Source organism: Caretta caretta, chromosome 9, assembly GCF_965140235.1.
Source record: "Caretta caretta isolate rCarCar2 chromosome 9, rCarCar1.hap1, whole genome shotgun sequence".
Taxonomy (NCBI): Eukaryota; Metazoa; Chordata; order Testudines; family Cheloniidae; genus Caretta; species Caretta caretta.
Genome location: NC_134214.1, coordinates 5,600,444 through 5,621,622, shown reverse-complemented (window position 1 = coordinate 5,621,622; position 21,179 = coordinate 5,600,444). Strand labels below are relative to the sequence as shown.

The 21,179-nt window shown below is 46.6% G+C and overlaps 1 protein-coding gene across 3 annotated transcripts in view; it reads left to right on the top strand.

Moving 5' to 3' along the window:
- Positions 1-20,406, top strand: part of LOC142068292 (uncharacterized) — a 34,221-nt gene extending 13,815 nt beyond the window's left edge. The window contains exons 1-4 of one of the 3 annotated variants that reach the window (XM_075132057.1): positions 16,072-17,057; positions 17,212-17,279; positions 18,544-19,145; positions 19,726-20,406. In XM_075132057.1, coding sequence (XP_074988158.1) covers positions 18,743-19,145; positions 19,726-20,276 — 954 coding nt within the window. In that variant the 5' untranslated portion in view covers positions 16,072-17,057; positions 17,212-17,279; positions 18,544-18,742 and the 3' untranslated portion in view covers positions 20,277-20,406. Of the gene's footprint in view, positions 1-16,071; positions 17,280-18,543; positions 19,146-19,725 lie in introns of those variants that run through there. The other 2 variants (XM_048864225.2, XM_048864226.2) reach the window with 2 other exon arrangements.
- The last annotated feature ends 773 nt before the right edge of the window (positions 20,407-21,179 follow it).

Sequence of the window (21,179 nt, the reverse complement as noted above, 5' to 3'; positions counted from 1 at the left end):
GAGTTGAGGGGATTACGCTGTATTATACATCAGTACAAAAGTGAGGATACAAAGCCATGTACCCATTTTTTCCCGTCCGTTGACAAGTATGTAAATACAGGTCTCAGTGTTAAATATCAAACCTTTTGTCCTTCACAGAGTCAGTTCTATTTAGAGCATGATATTTGTTAGCATGCTAGTTCCACAGTTTGCAGCCGAGATGCCTTTCTTTTCTTGCTTGAGTAATTTTCTGAGCCAGCAGCACTTTACTGCTCGAAACAATGAGGAAAAAAGGAAAGGAAAAGACATTGACTAAATTGTAATGTGTCTAATTTATTGATTTAGGAATTACAGAGCTGCAACCGATTGGCAGTTGAACCCTTTAATTCCTCAGAGCCACTGAAGCAATGTATTTTGAACATGGTCACAAGAGTTTCAATCAGCATCTTTGCACATTTGGTTGAAATTTCCCGACATTCAAATATAACTTTGTAATCAGCATTTTGTTTGGAATTCTTAACTTTTGGCACTGAGTGGAAATATTCCCAGCGCCCCACTCATAAAAACATACTTCAGTTCACTAGAAAGGATTTTTTTTTTCTGCTTCAGTGGAAACGTTACCTGTTATATGAAATTCATAGGTGAGCTAGACGGTTTTGTATAAGCATTGCAGTGTTCCACCTACTGTTGCCAGTTTCTGTATGTCCAGAGAGTTTGCAGCTGGCGTCCTTTGTTTTATTTCTTGCAGTAGGAATCAAACACAAGTTCTGCAACATTTTGGAAGCCTGGTTGTAAGAACCAGTCTATCAGAGTTAAAATAATTTGCTTAATTTCCTGGTTTGGTTTTACAATCTCGTGTGAAAAAAGTGTGTTTACTCTATCCAGTATTAGTCACCTAAATCAGGACTTAATACTAAATGGTCTCGCACAGCACCAGAATGTTTGCTAATATCTCAACATTTTATTTTTTACATTTCTAAGTTTTTTCCCCCCTCATTAAGAAAACAAACTGGCGGTACTAAGACCTCAATTCATTTCTTAAATTCTCTCCAGTGCAAAACAGGGCTTATCAAAGGGGAACTTGAAAGTCTGGTGTTGTAACACGTGATTGTAAAGAGGATTAAGTTTTATAGAAGGGAATTCATTCCTGCATTGATAAAGAAGGAATTAAACAGATCTGAAGCTTGATATGGCAGTCTTGAGCTAATTTTTCTAAGCTGGCCATCAAAAGCACACCCATAAAACGTACACATGTGCCTGTTAAAGAAGGCTTAACTCAGCCTCCAGTTTTGTTGGAATTATTTGTCAATGACAAAAATAGGGCAATGTGTAAAAGTCAGGACAACCGCATTTATTAATCCCAAATTAGCATGCACAAACGTAGATATGCATATGCAAAATGGGTCGTTATATGAGAAAATGGTGACTTTTGCATGCAATTACACATTTACACTCACACATTCAGGGCTTGAACAGGCTCCATTTTGAGATTTAGGCCCGTGTTGCATTAGCAATGATAATTAGTTTACAGAACAAACAGATGTGGATTAGAAGTCAGCTCTTCTGAGCAGGGACTGTCTTTTGGGGTATGTCTACACTTAGAGTGCTTCAATAGACACACTCACTACAGTGGTAGGAGGGGTTCTCCCGTCACTGTCCTTAATCTGCCTCCTGGAGAGCTGGGAGTTACGTCAACAGAAGAATTCTTCCGTCAACCTAGCGCTGTCTACACGGGGGCTAGGTTGGCATAGCTATGTCTCTTAGGGGGGCGGATTTTTCAGTATAGACCAGCCCTTCAGTCTGTGTTTTTGCAGCGCTTAGCACTGGGGCTCCTAGGTGTCCACAGTAATACAAATAAATAATAATAATAATAATAATGAGATGCAATTGTGCTGTTAAAAGTGTAGAAGGATCCTGAAGAAAGCTGGACTTGTTGTTTAGACACTGGACTGGGACTGGGGAAATCAGGGTTCGGTTCCTGCACAGGCTTTGTGTGTGACTTCAGACAAATCATCTGATTGCTTAGTGCCCAAGTTCCTCATCTGTTAAAGGGGATAATAACCATTCCTTTGTCCGTCTTGTCTATTTTGATTCAGGGCAGGGCCTCTTTATATGTTTGTATGAAACCTAACCCGAGACCTTGATCTTGACTGGTGCCTCTAAGCCCTAATGAAATACAAATAATAATAATAATTAATAACTCATTTGTCAAACTTAGAACCCAAGCCAAAATTACGAGGTTTGGATTTATAACAGAGCTTTCGAGGTCTGAGGTTTGTCCTGAAGACCCAACATACACAACACAACCTGAATTTTAAAAAATAACTCACTGGAGCTGCAAATACATTGGGAAAACCATGTTTGCTTGTTGGGCAGCTGTGATGCAGGGACCTCGTGATGCCAACAGGCAGAGGGCACAGGCATTCATAAGGGTTACAGGGGTCCCCTGGCACTGGTATCTATATACTAGTTCACTCAAAGAGTGTCATGAAAGTTCTCCAATGAAAGCCTGCATCAAACTGACCCCTGTAATCATTGCGACACATATATATGGATAATATGTAAGGTGTCATATAGAGATACTGATCATTATGCTCTTAAGGTCTGTGACTTGGGGCTGGTGACCAGCAAAGGTGAGAAACAGGTTTCTTTCAGGCAAGAGATGTTTGTCTGTCTGTCTGTTCACACGTAAATTGAGTGTTGTATGGTTCACAATGGGCACCCACTTACAGTCTGAGCAAAATGCTAATCAAGTGAGTGCAATGAATGGTGTGGAGAAAGTGAATAGAAAAGTGTTATTTACCCCTTCATGTAATGCAAGAGCCAGGGGTCACCCAATGAAATTAATAGGCCTCGGGTTTAAAACAAACATAAGGAAGTACTTTACATAACACACAGTCAACCTGTGGAATTCATTGCCAGAGGACGTTGTGAAGGCCAGAAATATAACTGGGTTCAAAAAAGAGTTAGATAAGTTCACAGAGGATAGGTCCATTGATGGCTGTTAGTTAAGATGATCAGGGACAAGTCCCATGCTCTGGATGTTCCTAAATCTCTGACTGCCAGAAGCTGGGACTGGATGGATCACTCAATAATTGCCCTTTTCTGTTCACTCCCTCTGAAGCATCTGGCCCCAGACACTGTCGGATGACAGGATATGGGCTAGATGGACCATTCGTCTGACCCCTCAAGGCCATTCTTATATTCTTATGATCAGTGTCTTCACGGGAGATCCTAGACAGAAAAACACAAGCAGTGGGGGAGTTGGGTGGAAGCAGGGTTGTGTGTGCAAGTGGAGACGATGGATTTTTGAGCTATAACTGTAGAAACAGAAATACTCAGCATCTTTCCACTGAGAAAGCAAGACGGCAGCATGCTTGTTTCAGGAACAGAAGATCCCAGCCAAGCTTGCTGCTCTATGCTGGAAGGTCTTGGGTGAGCTTTTGCTCTTGATGATACAGCTGTGCCTTATTAGTTAAGTTTAGGCTCTAGTATGCATGTGACGTTTTTATTTTATTTGGAACTCTTTGTTTCCAATATTTCTGCTCGCCAGCATTTGAAACTCGGTTCTTTGTTAAATAAACGTACACTTGCTTTCTCTATCAACAAATCTCTATGCTGTGAGTTAAGCGGAGCCGTCTTCTAAGGTGTAACTGGTAAGCTGGGCTGTCCTGTTCCTTTGGGAACAGAGGGGCTGGGAATTCTCTGAGTGTCCAGTGGATCGGAGGCTGGCCACTCCAGAGGGACGTTCGGAGGACTCAGGGTTGGTGTATGGCTATCGCCTGTACCAAGACAGTGAGGCCTTCAGCCTGGAAGGCAGCGCTTGTGTTGCCAGAGGCTGCTGGTGGATCTGACCCACAGCAGGCCCAGAAAGGCTGCCCCACATTAAGGGCAGGTGGTAGCGATGTTCCTCACAACCCTGGGTAGTCACAGCAACCACATTTGAGAAATGAGTCATCCCTGGACAAATCTCCTAGCCTGTGGTGAACCCTCTGGATAATCCAATGAGGATGCTGACGCACTCTAGAGCTGTGGTTCTCAGATCATGGTCTATGGACTCTTCCCTTGTGAGCTGCAGAATGAGCCTTGGGCGATATTGGAGGAGGAGCTAGTCTATGGGAGGAGCTTTTGTCTCACCAAGCGGGTCACAGAATAAATAAATTAATGGGGTACCGTAAGCCGTGTTGAGCCCCCTTTGGCTGGCACAAAATGGTGATTTAAGGGCAATGGAAGCATAGCAAGTCAAACCGGGGAGCTCCTTGGAGCTCTGAAGAGCCTAGAGGTGTGGAAGCAGGAAGGGGAGTGAATGCTTACACATTCTGAAGAACTGGCCACAGCTAGTAACAGTCTTTTTAAAACACCATTGAGCTTTGCATTTCTCTGTCCTGTATCAGCCCCTATCAGGGACCTTGTCAAGGCCTGTTTGTGTTAGATGGATTGACCTTCTGCTCAGAAATTGTCCTTGGCTGGGAAGATCCCGAATTATATGGCATGTATTGGGTGTTAGCCTAGAAAAATGAAATGATAAGAACATGCAGCAGAAAGTAAAGAATTTCTTGTTGAACTAGTTGTGAGAGATTGTTACTCCTCTCAGGGCAGGGGGAACTGAGCCCCCTGCAGCGTCTCACAGGAGGAGTTCAGCACCTCACAGGACTGGGACCTGCAGTTCTGTGCGGCTACCAATTTTCCAAAGTTGCCACGTCTCCATATGCAAACCTCACATGCTGCGCTCATGAAATTTGAGTGTTTTAAAGGAAAAGTTGATGCTTGGTGTCAGAGACAAGCTATGTTCCCAGAGAGTCGTTATCAGTGGTTCACAGTCAGGCTGGAAAGGCATAACAAGTGGCGTCCTGCAGGGATTGGTTCTGGGTCCAGTTCTGTTCAATATCTTCATCAATGATTTAGATAACGGCATAGAGAGTACACTTAGAAAGTTTGCAGACAATACCAAGCTGGGAGGGATTGGAGGTGCTCTGGAGGACAGGAATAACATTCAAAATGATCTGGACAAACTGGAGAAATGGACTGAATTAAATAGGATGAAATTTAATAAGGACAAATGCAAAGTACTCCACTTAGGAAGGAACAATCAGTTGCACACATACAAAATGGGAAATGACTGCCTAGGAAGGAGTACTGTGGAAAGGGATCTGGGGGTCATAGTGGATCACAAGCTAAATATGAGTCAACAGCGTAACACTGCTGCAAAAAAGCAAACATCATTCTGGGATGTATTAGCAGGAGTGTTGTAAGAAAGACACAAGAAGTAATTCTTCCACTCTCCTACACGCTGATTAGGCCTCAGCTGGAGTATTGTGTCCAGTTCTGGGCACCACATTTCAGAAAAGATGTGGACAAATTGGAGAAAGTCCAGAGAAGAGCAACAAATATGATTAAAGGTCTAGAAAACATGACCTCTGAGGGAAGATTGAAAAAATTGGCTTTGTTTAGTCTGGAGAAGAGAAGACTGAGAGGGGACATGAGAACAGTTTTCAAGTACATAAAAGGTTGTTACAAGGAGGAGGGAGAAAAATTGTTCTTCTTAACCTCTGAGGATAGGACAAGAAGCAATGGGCTTAAATTGCAGCAAGGGAGGTTTAGGTTGGACATTAGGAAACACTTCCTAACTGTCAGGGTGGTTAAGCACTGGAATAAATTGCCCGGGGAGGTTGTGGAATCTCCATCATTGGGGATTTTTAAGAGGAGGTTAGACAAACACCTATCAGGGATGGTCTAGATAATATTTAGTCCTGCCATGAGTGCAGGGGACTGGACTAGATGACCTCTCGAGGTCCCTTCCAGTTCTACAATTCTATGTTTCTATGTACGTGTAGGAAACACAATACAGAGCCCAGGTTCTGTGGTGCGCATTCTCAGCACAGTCACGGAAGAGCAGAGGTCTACTGCAGTAGAGTTGAGGTAGGTTGGCTACTTTAACTGGACTTTTGACACTGTCTCCCACAGTATTCTTGTCAGCAAGTTAAAGAAGTACGGGCTGGATGAATGCACTATAAGGTGGGTAAAAAGTTGGCTAGATTGTCGGGCTCAACGGGTAGTGATCAATGGCTCCATGTCTAGTTGGCAGCCGGTGTCAAGTGGAGTGCCCCAGGGGTCAGTCCTGGGGCCGGTTTTGTTCAATATCTTCATAAATGATCTGGAGGATGGTGTGGATTGCACTCTCAGCAAATTTGCGGATGATACTAAACTGGGAGGAGTGGTAGATACGCTGGAGGGCAGGGATAGGATACAGAGGGACCTAGACAAATTGGAGGATTGGGCCAAAAGAAATCTGATGAGGTTCAATAAGGATAAGTGCAGGGTTCTGCACTTAGGACGGAGGAACCCAATGCACAGCTACAGACTAGGGACCGAATGGCTAGGCAGCAGTTCTGCGGAAAAGGACCTAGGGGTGACAGTGGACGAGAAGCTGGATATGAGTCATCAGTGTGCCCTTGTTGCCAAGAAGGCCAATGGCATTTTGGGATGTATAAGTAGGGGCATAGCGAGCAGATCGAGGGACGTGATCGTCCCCCTCTATTCGACATTGGTGAGGCCTCATCTGGAGTACTGTGTCCAGTTTTGGGCCCCACACTACAAGAAGGATGTGGATAAATTGGAAAAAGTCCAGCGAAGGGCAACAAAAATGATTAGGGGTCTGGAACACATGACTTATGAGGAGAGGCTGAGGGAACTGGGATTGTTTAGTCTGCGGAAGAGAAGACTGAGGGGGGATTTGATAGCTGCTTTCAACTACCTGAGAGGTGGTTCCAGAGAGGATGGTTCTAGACTATTCTCAGTGGTGGAAGAGGACAGGACAAGGAGTAATGGTCTCAAGTTGCAGTGGGGGAGGTTTAGATTGGATATTAGGAAGAACTTTTTCACTAGGAGGGTGGTGAAACACTGGAATGCGTTGCCTAGGGAGGTGGTGGAATCTCCTTCCTTAGAAGTTTTTAAGGTCAGGCTTGACAAAGCCCTGGCTGGGATGATTTAATTGGGGATGGGTCCTGCTTTTGAGCAGGGGGTTGGACTAGATGACCTCCTGAGGTCCCTTCCAACCCTGATATTCTATGATTCTATGACTTCCATAGTTGAAAAGGTCTGGGTGTCTTGTGTGTTTAACCTTAACTCTGCCTACAGGCCCCAACCAGGATCAGGGTCTCACTGTGCTAGGCCGGGTGTGGAATAGATGCACAGTAAAGCTGTATGGTTATCCCAATTTGACATAGCAGGACCCCAGGCACACAGTGATTAAGTGACTTTTCCAAGGTTACAATAGAAATCTATGATGGAGCTGGATACTGAGCTCAGGTTTCCTTACTCCCAGTCCAGTGACTGAACTGCAAGGCCATTCTTCCTCCCCCAGGGACGTTCTTGATCTCCCGGATATACTGCTACCACCCTCACTTCACTTTAGTGTGATAGAGCCCTGTGTGTATACACTCAAGAGGCAAATTGGCACCATTAGACCAACTCATTTGTGTGCATTGATCTTCTTCCATTCTGCTAATGGAACTAATTAACTAGTGGCCTTGCAGTGGGTGGGCCTGCAGGAGAAGGAGATTAGATTGCCACACACACACTTGTTAGCCTCTTGCCTTTGTCTTGCTGGCTCCGGGGCAGACTAGCAGGACCCTCCCATTATCTGATTGTATGCACGGCAGTTATGTGCTGTGCTTGTATTTGTTCTGATAAAAACAGAGCACAGCAATGCCTTCCTGCTTTTATCTCACAGGTCACAGTGTCCTGTCTAACTCCTGGAGCAGTGGGGGGGTGAGGGGGGTTGGGTAAACCTTGAAGGACTTTACAAACCTCTCAGACTATTTTGTGAAGTCAGCAAAGTGAGTTCAACATGCTGGGATCGAAGCTCATGCCCAGCGTCCCAACCGAGGATGTCGGAGTGGGTCTGCAACTGGGACAAAACACATTTGACAGGCCCTACGTGAAAGACCTACCTACGGGGATGAAGAGCTAGTGTCATTGCTTAACAAAAGGGTTTCAGTCTTGGACACACTTCTCCAGCAAGGATGGGGCCTAGACGACTTGGGGTATTGATACTTAGAGACAAGCAAGTTTTTTGTCTCTGGTTCTCCGGATCAAATCTGGCTAGGGTTTGCAGGGGCTGAAAGTTGACCATACTATGGTGACAGTTTAATACCTTGTATGAAATGAATGTGTGGTCTCAATCCAGTCCCTATTGCAGGCATTCACATCCCTGCCACCAATTGACAGTCTCAGCTAAGGACTAAGAGGAGCCATATAGGCTAGAGTCTGCTCTCTCCCCTAGAGATGGTCCCTCTGGGTCAGTATTGAAAGATATCAGAAGGGGACAGGATGAGGAAGCATGCATATTTGCATCCCAGGCTGTGGTTAATCAAAGAACTTCAGTTTCCGGGGCTCTAAGTGCCACAATTTTCATCAGCACTGAAAAATCGTCTTCGGTTGAAGCAGCCAATTCTGTTAAAGCCTCTGCAAGTGTTTAGCTCTTGAAAAGCTCACAGGGCATGTACATTCACTTAAAAGGAAATTAAGCTATAGGAAAACAATCTGTCATGGAAAAAGAAAAGGAGTACTTGTGGCACCTTAGAGACTAACCAATTTATTTGAGCATGAGCTTTCGTGAGCTACAGCTCACGTGAGCTGTAGCTCACGAAAGCTCATGCTCAAATAAATTGGTTAGTCTCTAAGGTGCCACAAGTACTCCTTTTCTTTTTGCGAATACAGACTAACACGGCTGTTCCTCTGAAATCTCTCATGGGAAAGTTATGGCTAACAAGTTCCTTGCAGTTGCAGTGAGACGCACGGTCAGCTGGGAATTCTGCTCTGGTAATTGCAGTCAGACCGTCCCAAAAGAGAAGGTGCCTGTCTGAACAGTTCTGTAATTAGCAATTTATTTATTACTCTGGTAGGAATTTTTCTTCCTACCTGGAGCAAGTAAAAGCTTGACTAGTTCACTGTGTGAACACAGTATTTAGTGCCCTTTCTGGTTGATTTGAAGCACTACTGAAGCCATACCAAGCTCTTGGGTGGAGGAGTCGCTGAGGAGTGAACATAGGCTTGTGGAATGAAAAGGAGAAAAGGCCTGCCAAGCCGGCAGCAGAAAGAGCACGGAAAGACTGGAGCTGTGCAGTTCAAAGCTGGATTTCTAGGTCAGGCCCAAACTACAAAGTTTGGACCCAGATCTCAAGCTTTTAATTTGATTACAAGTTTCCAGTTTGGACTTATCACTGTTATATGCATAGGTGTGAGGAACTGTCTTTGTGCAAAGTAATGCACATTGGAAAACATAATCCTAACTGTACATATAAAATGATGGGGTCTGAATTAGCTGTTACCACTCAAGAAAGAGATCTTGGCGTCATTGTGGATAGTTCTCTGAAAACATCCCCTCAGTGTGCAGCGGCCGTCATAAAAGCAAACAGAATGCTGGGAATCATTAAGAAAGGGATAGATAATAAGACAGAGGATATCATATTGGATCTATATAAATCCATGGTATGCCCACATCTTGAATACTGGGTGCAGATGTGGTCACCCCACCTCAAAGAAGGTATATTGGAATTGGAAAAGGTTTGGAAAAGGGCAACAAAAATGATTAGGGGTATGGAACAGCTTCCATGTGAGGAGGGATTAATAAGACTGGGACTTTTCAGCTTGGAAAAAAGATGACTAAGGTGGAGGGATATGATAGAGATCTATAAAATCATGACTGGTGAGGAGAAAGTAAATAAGGAAGTGTTATTTACTCCTTCTCATAATACAAGAAGTAGGGTTCACCAAATTAAATTAATAGGCAGCAGGTTTAAAATAAACAAAAGGAAGCATTTCTTCACACAATGCCCAGTCAACCTGTGGAACTCCTTGCCAGAGGATGTTGTGAAGGCCAAGATTAAAGCAGGGTTCAAAAAAGAACTAGATTGGGGTGGCCAACCTAAGCCTGAGAAGGAGCCAGAATTTACCAATGTACATTGCCAAAGAGCCACAGTAATACGTCAGCAGCCCCCGCCCCCCCGTAGCTCCTCCCACCCCACTCCCGCCCACCGGCAGCCCCACCAACCAGTGCCTCCCGCTCCCTCCCCGCACCTCCTAATCAGCTGTTCCATGGCGTGCAGGAGGCTCTGGGCGGGTGCGGGGAGGAGCGAGGGCATGGCAGGCTCAGGGGAGGGGGTGGGAAGGGGTGGAGTGGGGGCAGGGCATGTGGCAGAGCCAGGGGTTGAGCAATGAGCAATCTTTGCCCGGCACTTTGGAAAGTTGGCGCCTGTAGCTCCAGCCCCAGAGTCGGTGCCTAGACAAGGAGCCGCATGTTAACTTCTGAAGAGCCACATGGGGCTCCGGAACCACAGGTTGGCCACCCCTGAACTAGATAATTCATGGCAGATAGATCCATCAATGGCTAATAGCCAGGATGGGCAGGGATTGTGTCCCTAGCCTCTGTTTGCCAGAAGCTGGGAATGGGTGACAGGGGGCAGATCACTTGGTGATTACCTGTCCTGTTCAATCCCTCTGGGGCACCTGGCATTGGCCACTGTCGGAGGACAGGATACTGAGCTCGATGGACCTTTGGTCTGACCCAGTGTAGCCGTTCTTATGTTCTTTGTTCTTGTGAAAGCCTAGATCGCATGAAATTCCCCTGCTTTTGTTTTTCATTGTTTTTCAAGCCACAGGCCAAATTCCCAGAACATCTTGCTGAGGTTTGCAGCATTTCCCATGAATCTCTGGGACGGGTCTGACCAAAGCCAGGCTGGTTTCTGGTTGTCGACTGCAATCCTGTGAAGCTGATCTGATTCGAGTAGTTCAGATGGGAAACCCAGTGGGGCAGTCTGAGTTCTATTGTATTTGATTTTCAGGGGTTATCTGTGTTGTATGCAATGCTCTTCTTTAGTACAGTACCTCTAAAGGCGTGGATGGAGAGCTCATGGGCATGCCCGGCTCCCCTGGCATCAACAGGGACTGTGTGTGCTCAGCCGCTCACATTGGACTTGATGAGCTACAGCTCTGAATAGTGCAGAAGGGGTAGTGTGGAGACACAATCCTTCCCTAAGCACCAAGGAACACAGGATAGAGTGTATGCCATGTCCTGCCACCCCTGCAATGGTGCAGTGAACATCCTCTTCCCTGCCAGTTAGCTCAAAGAGCCAGTGCCAAGGGCAGGGGGATGGGATACTGGCCCTATCTCTTCCCTGCCATTTTCGGGACAGTTTGTGTCCACGGGAAAGAATAAAGGCTGGGAGGAGATGAAGGGACAGTCTGGCCCAGTGTGCACTATATTGGGTTTGAGGGTACATGTGTGCAACCCCAAGGAGCCACACTCTGGCCCACGTTTTCCATTCCTGCGTCAATGTAACCCGTGCACATATATCTCCAGCTACATCAATAGCTAACGTGGCTTGCAGAGTAAACTTGGAGGGGGCCACCCTGTGTGATAAGGGAGCATGTTGGCTTTGGAGATTAACAACAAATGTCTCAGCGCTATGTGTGTGGCATTGCCAGCTGCCAGGAGATTCCTTCGAGAGACAGTTGGTGGTTGCTGCACCTGAGAGATTGCTGTCACTTGCAGACACCAGCCTCAAATGTCAGCATTAATCTGCCTGAGTGTTACTAGGTTAAGGCAATCCCTGGTTTCATGGTGTTTGATTGCACAGATGTCTTCTCCTTGGTGGCGTTCCTCCTTTGAAATCACAGCTGGGGTAATTCAGGGCAGCTGCCTGAGAGCCTTTTGTAGCCTGGAGATTTCCCTCGGTGGGATTAATCGCTTGCTGCTACATCTGAAAGAGAAAAAGGGACTTTAATTATGCTGGGATTAGCACAGGCAGGCTGAGCAAGCACTCGGAAAAGCAGGAGGCTCACGGTGGCCTGGCACGTGTCCCTTATTTATGCCACCAGTCGCTCTCAAGCCCGCTCCCAGCTGGCACCATATTGATCCTTCCTGTTATGGGCTCTGGTGTCAGAACCCTTTAGCAGCAGCCACTAGAATGAAAATGTTGGGGAAGTCTGTGTTGCAACTAAAAACCTGCGGCCGGCCCGTGCCAGCTGACTTGGGCTTGCGGGGCTCAGGCTAAGGTGCTGTTTAATTGCAGATGTTCGGGCTGGAGCCCCGGCTTTAGGACTCTGCAAGGTGGTAGGGGCCCAGAGCTCAGGCTGCTGTCCAACACCACAAATAAACTGCCCCTTCGCCTCAGCCCCGCCCGCCGCGGGTGTCTAATTGCAGTGTCGACATATCCCTTGTGCAAGCTAATATACCTTTATGGCCGGCTCCTTCCTAATGCTGAGTGCTCTCGATTTCCCAGGGACACACATGGGAGTTGAGGTGCTCACTTCCAGGCCAGATCAATTTATAACTCAGGGTGAGGCCCACAATAAGGATGTCACATACTCCCCCTTTCTAGTTAACATAGGTTCTTAACACGGAGGATTAATGTACAGTTCTGTTTGTGTCATTAGGATACTAGGAGGGAAGATGAAAGGAAAATCTACCGAAGACCCCGACCCAGCAAATCCTTACTCATGAGAGTAGCTTTATGCACCCAGATAGATCTCCTGACTGCTCACTTCCATTGACTTCAGTGTGGCTGCTCCCAATAATAAAGTTACTCACAGAGGTAAATGTTTGCAGGATGCAAACTCATGGCCATGTAACATTACTGTCCTTCAGCTTTGTCTGCACCACGGGGGTGAATGTTGCCCCCATGTTAGCCATTGGTGGCCAGCCACTGATGCAGCGTCAGTGCAAACGCCTAGAGTGAACTAGAAAGCAGGGTAACCTGCATCAGTGCAAATCACAGCTTAGCCTGTCTGCCCTATGGGGTTTGCCCCAGTGCAGTTCCACTGATGGTTGAAACCAGGGCACCTCCCCACCCCCTGGGGTAGGGAAGACTTTAGCAGGAACTTGAAGAACTGTAATAATTTAGGAGCATTTTAAACTGGGGGGCAGTCAGAGCAGGACAGTTGGCAAGTCTGAGGGCTGAGTTTCCCGGCAAACTTTTGCACAACACTGCAGACTCAGGCTCACCAGCACAGGAGTGGAGTAAGCAATGCCTTCCTTTTGGAGGAGTAGCACAGATAATTCAGTCATGTTCTAAGTAGCTCTGCAGCGAGTCACATGTAAAGTATCCTCTTATGTGCTGTGCAATGCCTGTAGAGTGGCATCTCAAGGGCAAGTCTTTTGCGCTAGTGGAGGGGTGTGAGAGCCAGGGGAGGAGGGCTCTGAACTTTCCTGGAAATGAGAGATAAATGGCATTGGTCACGGCCAAGTTGATTTCACAGTGCTGCTCTTCCAGTTATTCTGCCCGGCAACAGTCCCTCTATCCCAGCCATGCCTTGCTCCTGCCAATTGTGCTGAACTGCCAAGTGAAGGAGTGATGAGGTCAGATGCCCACCTTGGACTAGACAGAGCCCTCTAAACTCACTTCATTTGTGGCCTAGATCAAGTGTCACAGACTCCCTGTCGTATCCCTGTGTGCACGCAGCACAGCTGGGGTGCAGGTCTCCCAAATCGGCACCTTAACCATTTCTCCGAGAGCTTACATTTTATGGGCAGCAGTTGCGTCCTTATTTTGACTATCCTTCATCTAGTGTCTTCGTTTGCACTGATTTGTGCATGCTCCTGGTATTTCTATAGCTTCCCGAAGAGCAGCGGGTATTGCATATTATTAATTTCTCAGAAATAATAAAGAAGCAGGCATGTGACGTTGCACTCCATATGTTTTATGGAAATATGCTGACGAGTGTGAATATGATGTAACTGGAATATGCTTTATGCAAAAGGTCTCTTGTAAGGTATCATAACAAAAGTTATAACCTACTGAATATATTCCTCCTATTTGTATGCATGTATCATTCATGTATCTTGTCTCTGAAGCTAGAAATATGTAGTATAACTCTGAGGTCCTATTGTACTTATGCAAAGTGTGGGCCATTAACGGTGGTTTAGAATCTTGATGGCTCCCACTGAGTAGGACAATTGGTTGTAAACAGTTTATTTACCTGCATGCCTTCCTGTGTATGTATGGGCCGACCCAGAAAGAATGGAGGCTGGGGTCTTACATTGACATGTGACCATGTCGCATGATACTGGAATCCATCTTAATCCTTGTACTTTTCCATGATGAAGTGGGGGTGGGGACAAGCACAGACAAAAGATTCCCACCTTGTACCAAAGCTATACAACGGGGTTTAGCAGGATAAAGAGGGTCCCAGTCATGAGAAAACCCCTGCTTACCACCTGAGATGTCTGCTGAACTAACAAGGACTGTACCGGGGAAAGGATTGGGCCCAGACTAGAAGGAGTCTAGTCTGTGAAAGAAGCTTATTGCAACATCTCTGATGGTGAGATTTACCTGTAATCAGTTTCTTAATGTATTAGGCTTAGACTTGCATGTTTTGTTTTATTTTGCTTTGTGACTTACTTTGTTCTGTCTGTTCTTACTTGAAACCACTTAAATCCTACTTTTTATACTTAATAAAATCACTTTTGTTTATTAATAAACCCAGAGTAAGTGATTAATACCTGGGGGAGAAAACAGCTGTGCATATCTCTCTATCAATGTTATAGCGGGCAGACAATTTACAAATTTACCCTGTATAAGCTTTATACAGAGTAAAACGGATTTATTTGGGGTTTGGATCCCATTGGATGCTGGAGACAGGTAACCTGCTGAGCTGTTTTCAGTTAAGTCTGCAGCTTTGGGGGCATGGATCAGACCCTGGGTCTGTGTTGCAGCAGGCTAGCATGTCTGGCTCAATAAGGCAGGGTTCTGGAAGTCCCAAGCTGCAGGGCAAACGGGCTCAGAGGTAATTTCAGCACATCATGTGACATTCCCAAGGGGATCTCTGTGACCGAACCAGTCACAAGGGGGGCATGTGTTGTCATGTCATGAGCATTTCATGTCATGTGCATTAATTTTAGTCATCTGGAGGAGAAAGGCAGTCAGGCCCTGGGAGAACTCTGGGAAGTCTTTGTTTCCTGGATTGCAAGCTCCCTGGTGCAGGAACAGTCTCAATTTGTTGGTACAGCTCCTAGCACAACCGGATCTCGCTCCTTGATCGGGAGCTCACTGCACTGCTGTAATACAAATAATACTTACTACATGCATGAGAGAAGCTTGTTTACTAATATGCCAGCCCCATGTCTTTAATGGTTATATAATTTAGGCAGAACACTTGTCGAGCCTGCATAGCAAAATATTATGCTAAACTATACCTTGCATTAGGCACTACAAGCAGCTCCTTATCAGATCAAGACAAACCGCACAGACGGTTAGAACACAGTAATTTCTGCCCAGAGGCTGCACATGCTCAATGTCCCCTGCTTTGGGGGAAATTGCTTCATTCATAGAGCCAAGCACCTGAATTACCGTCTGCAACAGTCTCTTCTTTTGCTGGAACAGGATGTGCTCTAAACGAAATAGAGGCGAGCGGACTGTGCAATGGCTGAGGTTCTTTTTCTAAAGTCCGGGAAGCTCCAGCCACCACAGCCATGGCCACAGAGCAAGGCCCTGAATAGAAGAGAACCTCAGCTGCATGCAACCGGGGAGAGCTCCCACGGGATAGCAGCTGTGTCTTCAGTGGGATTTTAGCTTCTAGGATAGCTGCACTGCAGCAACCCTCCAGTGTAGATACAATTTACATCAGCTCAGCATGATTCCAAGCCACGATGAGTTGCCCCAGTGCAAACCCCCATGCACAAGTGCAAGTTGTGTCCACACACAGAGTCTGCACAGGAGGCTAAAACCCGAATCCACTTAAGGCTGAAAAGCAAGGCAGAGAAATGCATTCCTGCACAGTGTTAGCAGGTTCAGGAGGAGTGAGAAGAGTTTGCAGCTGTGAAATGCTCGTGATTATTGTGTTTCAGGGGCAAATGCAGGATGAATAATCCTAGTTTATGGAGCGTGGGCTGGGTGTGCTGACATGCCGAGGCTTATTTCATGTTCATTTGCTTTTGGTGTATCTGGGTGCATTTCTGAGCTGTTACATCAGATGCTTTAATGATCTCCAGCAGAGCAGAAGAAAAGCAAAGACCATCAACAGCTTTCCTCATTGCTGGTGAAGTGCAGGGAGCGAAACTTAGATACCACACGGTGTGAGCAGTGGCTAAGCCAGCTGTCCCACGCCAGCCTGCCATCGGAGCTCCGTCTAAGGCTGAGAGACTAGCTCAGGGTCCATTCACTTTAAGCCTCAGTCTCCCCACTGAGCCTGCCAGCAAGAGAGCTAACTAGTGCCCATTGTGGCAGTAAGTTTGTGATGGGCCTGTAGGTGCCACTGAACAGCCCTGCTGACCTGGGCTGGATCTGAACCCCTGACCATGGGGCAAAATCTCATTCCCCAGGCCCTGAATTACCCAGCCAGGAAATAAAGGGCCGAGGTCCTGCTTCTTTGTCTTTGAGAGAAGAAGGGCAGCAAAGAGCATTCTGCCCCAGCTGGCACCAGGCTGCGCAGAGGCCCTAGAGAAGGATGTTTTACTACTGATGGTGAGAAGATTTCACCAGCTTGATAGGAGCTGAGACAGCACTACCCATTGGTAATTCACTTGCATAGCTTCTCTGGCCGGAAGGGAGCGTTTTGGTCATCTGCTCTGACCTCCTGGGTCACACAGGCCATAGGACTTCCCTGAATTCATTCTCATTTGAACAATAGCCATCTTGGCTTAAAAATTGCCAGTGATGGAGAATCCACCATGACCCTTGGTAAATTGTTCCAGTCGTTAATTACCATTGGTGCCTTATTTCTAGTCTGAATTTGTCTAACTTCAATTTCCAGCCTTGTTAGACCTCTGTCTGCTAGATTAAAGAGCCCTCTATTATCAAACTTGTGTTACCCTTGTAGGTACTTATAGACTGTGATCTAGTCACTCCTTAACCTTCTCTGAACCTCTTCACTGTATCAACATCCTTCCTGAAATGTGGACACCAGAACTGGACAGTGTATTCCAGAGCAGTCACACCAGCGCCAAATACAGGGGGAATATGATAACAGGAAGCTTCCTAATATTTGCTGCCGATGAAGAATTAAGGAAAATAGCTAAACTACTCTGCGTCTGAGGGTAAATAACACAGTGCTCATGGTCTGGATTCTGTCACTGTCAGGTGAGGTACAGTACATGGGGGCAAAGGAAGGGGCTGCAGTTAGCCTTGAGTTTCATGGCTTTTTTGGTCTGTTGCAGATGAGCTTGTGACATTTTTCCAGATTCTTTTGTTTTATCTGTGGTATTTCTTTCCTGATCTCTGTTCCCTTTTCAAGTACGCCATCGCTTCGGAGCAGATTACACATGTCTTTGGGACAACAAGTCATATGCCAGATTTCCACAGGTGAGTCCAAGGGAAACAGGGGGGAGAAGCGGGAATTATAAATCACCATCATTCATCTCCTGCCCCATCGTAGCTGTAACACAACTCGTCCAGTTGCTGAGCTGAACTCAGGAAGTCATCTGAGTCCTTGAGAGAGGTTCTGTGACCTTCCTAACACCACAGAGCTTAGCAAAACTCCCTGTTCGTGATCTCACCTTTGTAATTGCACGCTTGCATTCTGGACTCTTTAGCCTCGGTGTTAAAACAATACGGACCATCCAACTGAAGCAAAATGCTTGTCAGGATTCAGAGATGGATGAGACAGTTATGTGACTGACATTAGCCTCTGGAGTTACAGAGACCAAAATGACAAGGAATCTCAGCCCTCATGCTGCAGAGCATAAGGGGATTAGCAGATGAGATCAGGAAGAAATTCACTCACTCCCATGTGGTAAAGCATTGGGCATTTCAGTAGGTGCTTTATGTTTTCTTCTAAGCATATTGTAAAGCTGCCGGCAGTGACTCGAGCGTGAGTACCAGTCTCAGGGCAGACTGCCAAGAAGCAGGGCACAAACACCAAACTGGCTGTGAGCTCTATACTTAGATTTCACTAACCAAGTGTCAAGTGTAAATTCCTCAGGCGTTGTAACAGCCTTAACATGGAATGACAGATGGTCCCCTTGCGTTCTCCGATCTGTCTTGCCACCCTGCCTTTGTTATGGATGGTCCCTTACACCAAGAATCACAGCAACATTCAGGTTACTCTGAGTCCCAAAAAACCGGTCACTTATCCCAGGTCAATTGCACCTTAGATCTTACACCAAAGACAATGCTTGTAGCCAATCCTATAATAAAGTATGTACAGATTTATTAAGTAGGAAAATGAAATGAGAGTTATTTACAAGGTAAAAGCAGGTAATCATAGATACACAAATGAGTTACATTCTTAGCCCTGGTCTACACTAGGAGTTGAGGTCGAATTTAGCAGCGTTAAATCGATTTAACCCTGCACCCGTCCACACGACGAAGCCCTTTTTTTCGACTTAAAGGGCTCTTAAAATCAATTTCCTTACTCCACCCCCGACAAGGGGATTAGCGCTGAAATTGGCCTTGCTGGGTCAAATTTGGGGTATTGTGGACACAATTAGACGGTATTGGCCTCTGGGAGCTATCCCAGAGTACTCCATTGTGACCGCTCTAGACAGCACTCTCAACTCAGATGCACTGGCCAGGTAGATAGGAAAAGGCCCGCCAACTTTTGAATTTAAATTTCCTGTTTGGCCAGCGTGGCAAGCTGCAGGTGACCATGCAGAGCTCATCAGCAGAGGTGACCATATTGGAATCCCAGAATCGCAAAAGAGCTCCAGCATGGACCGAACCGGGAGGTACGGGATCTGATCGCTGTATGGGGAGAGGAATCCGTGCTATCAGAACTCCGTTCCAGTTTTCAGAATGCCAAAACCTTTGTCAAAATCTCCCAGGGCATGAAGGACAGAGGCCATAACAGGGACCTGAAGCAGTGCTGCGTGAAACTTAAGGAGCTGAGGCAAGCCTACTATAAAACCAGACAGGCGAACGGCCACTCCAGGTCAGAGCCCAAAACATGCTGCTTCTATGATGAGCTGCATGCCATTTTATGGGGTTCAGCCACCACTACCCCAGCCGTGTTGTTTGACTCCTTCAATGGAGTTGGAGGCAACATGGAATCAGGTTTTGGGGACACGGAAGATGATGATGATGAAGTTGTAGATGGCTCACAGCAAGCAAGCGGAGAAACCGTTTTTCCCAATAGCCAGGAACTGTTTCTCACCCTGGACCTGGAGCCAGTACCCCCCGAACCCACCCAAGGCTGCCTCCCGGACCCGCCAGGCGGAGAAGGGACCTCTGGTGAGTGTACCTTTTAAAATACTATACATGGTTTAAAAGCAAGCATGTTCAATGATTAATTTGCCCTGGCATTTGCGGCTCTCCTGGATGTACTCCCAAAGCCTTTGCAAAAGGTTTCTGGGGAGGGCAGCCTTATTCCGTCCACCATGGTAGGACACTTTACCACACCAGGCCAGTAGCACATACTCGGGAATCATTGTAGAACAAAGCATTGCAGTGTATGTTTGCTGGCATTCAAACAACATCTGTTCTTTATCTCTCTGTGTTATCCTCAGGAGAGTGATATTATTCATGGTCACCTGGTTGAAATAGGGTGCTTTTCTTAAGGAGACATTCAGAGGTGCCCGTTCCTGCTGGGATGTTTGCCTGTGGCTGATCAGAAATGTTCCCCGCTGTTAGCCATGGGGAGGGGTGAAGGGCTAGCCACGTGGTGGGGGGAGGCAAAATGCGACCTTGGAACGAAAGCACATGTGCTGTGTATGTAATGTTAACAGCAAGGTTTACCCTGAAAGAGTGTACCCATTGTTCTATAAAATGTGTCTTTTTAAATACCACTGTCTCTTTTTTTTTTCTCCACCAGCTGCATGTGTTTCAAGGATCACAAGATCTTCTCCTTCCCAGAGGCTAGTGAAGATTAGAAGGCAAAAAAAACGCACTCGTGATAAAATGTTCTCTGAGCTCATGCTGTCCTCCCACACTGACAGAGCACAGACGAATGCGTGGAGGCATACAATGTCAGAGTGCAGGAAAGCACAAAATGACCTGGAGGAGAGGTGGTGGGCTGAAGAGAGTAAGTGGTGGGCTGAAGAGAGGAAGTGGCTGGCTGAAGAGAGGAAGTGGCTGGCTGAAGAGAGGGCTGAAGCTGAAAGGTGGCGGCAGCACGATGAGAGGAGGCAGGATTTGATGCTGAGGCTGCTGGAGGATCAAACTAATACGCTTCAGCGTATGGTTGAGCTGCAGAAAAGGCAGCAGGAGCACAGACCGCCGCTACAGCTCCTGTGTAACCAACTGCCCTCCTCCATAGCCTCCTCATCCAGACGCCCAAGAATGCGGTGGGGGGATTCCGGCCATCCAGCCACTCCACCCCAGGATTGCCCAAGCAACAGAAGGCTGGCATTCAATAAGTTTTAAAGTTTTAAACTTTTAAAGTGCTGTGTGGCCTTGTCCTTCCCTCCTCCACCATCCCTCCCAGTGCTTCTCTCCTCCACCACCCCTCCCAGGCTACCTTGGCAGTTATTCCCCTATTTGTGTGATGAATGAATAAAGAATGCATGAATGTGAAGCAACAATGACTTTATTGCCTCTGCAAGTGGTTGATCCAAGGGAGGAGGGGAGGGTGGTTAGCTTACAGGGAAGTAGAGTGAACCAAGGGGCCGGCGGTTTCATCAAGGAGAAACAAACAGAACTTTCACACCATAGCCTGGCCAGTCATGAAACTGGTTTTCAAAGCTTCTCTGACGTGCACTTCGCCCTCCTGTGCTCTTCTAACAGCCCTGGTGTCTGGCTGCGCATAACCAGCAGCCAGGCGATTTGCCTCAGCCTTCCACCCCGCCATAAACGTCTCTCCCTTACTCTCACAGATATTGTGGAGCGCATAGCAAGCAGTAATAACAATGGGAATATTGGTTTCGCTGAGGTCTAACCGAGTCAGTAAACGGCGCCAGCGCGCTTTTAAACGTCCAAATGCACATTCTACCACCATTCTGCACTTGCTCAGCCTGTAGTTGAACAGCTCCTGACTACTGTCCAGGCTGCCTGTGTACGGCTTCATGAGCCATGGCATTAAGGGGTAGGCTGGGTCCCCAAGGATAACTATAGGCATTTCAACTTCCCCAATGGTTATTTTCTGGTCTGGGAATAAAGTCCCTTCCTGCAGCTTTTGACACAGACCAGAGTTCCTGAAGATGCGAGCGTCATGTACCTTTCCCTGCCATCCCACGTTGATGTTGGTGAAACGTCCCTTGTGATCCACCAGAGCTTGCAGCACTATTGAAAAGTACCCCTTGTGGTTTATGTACTTGCCGGCTTGGTGCT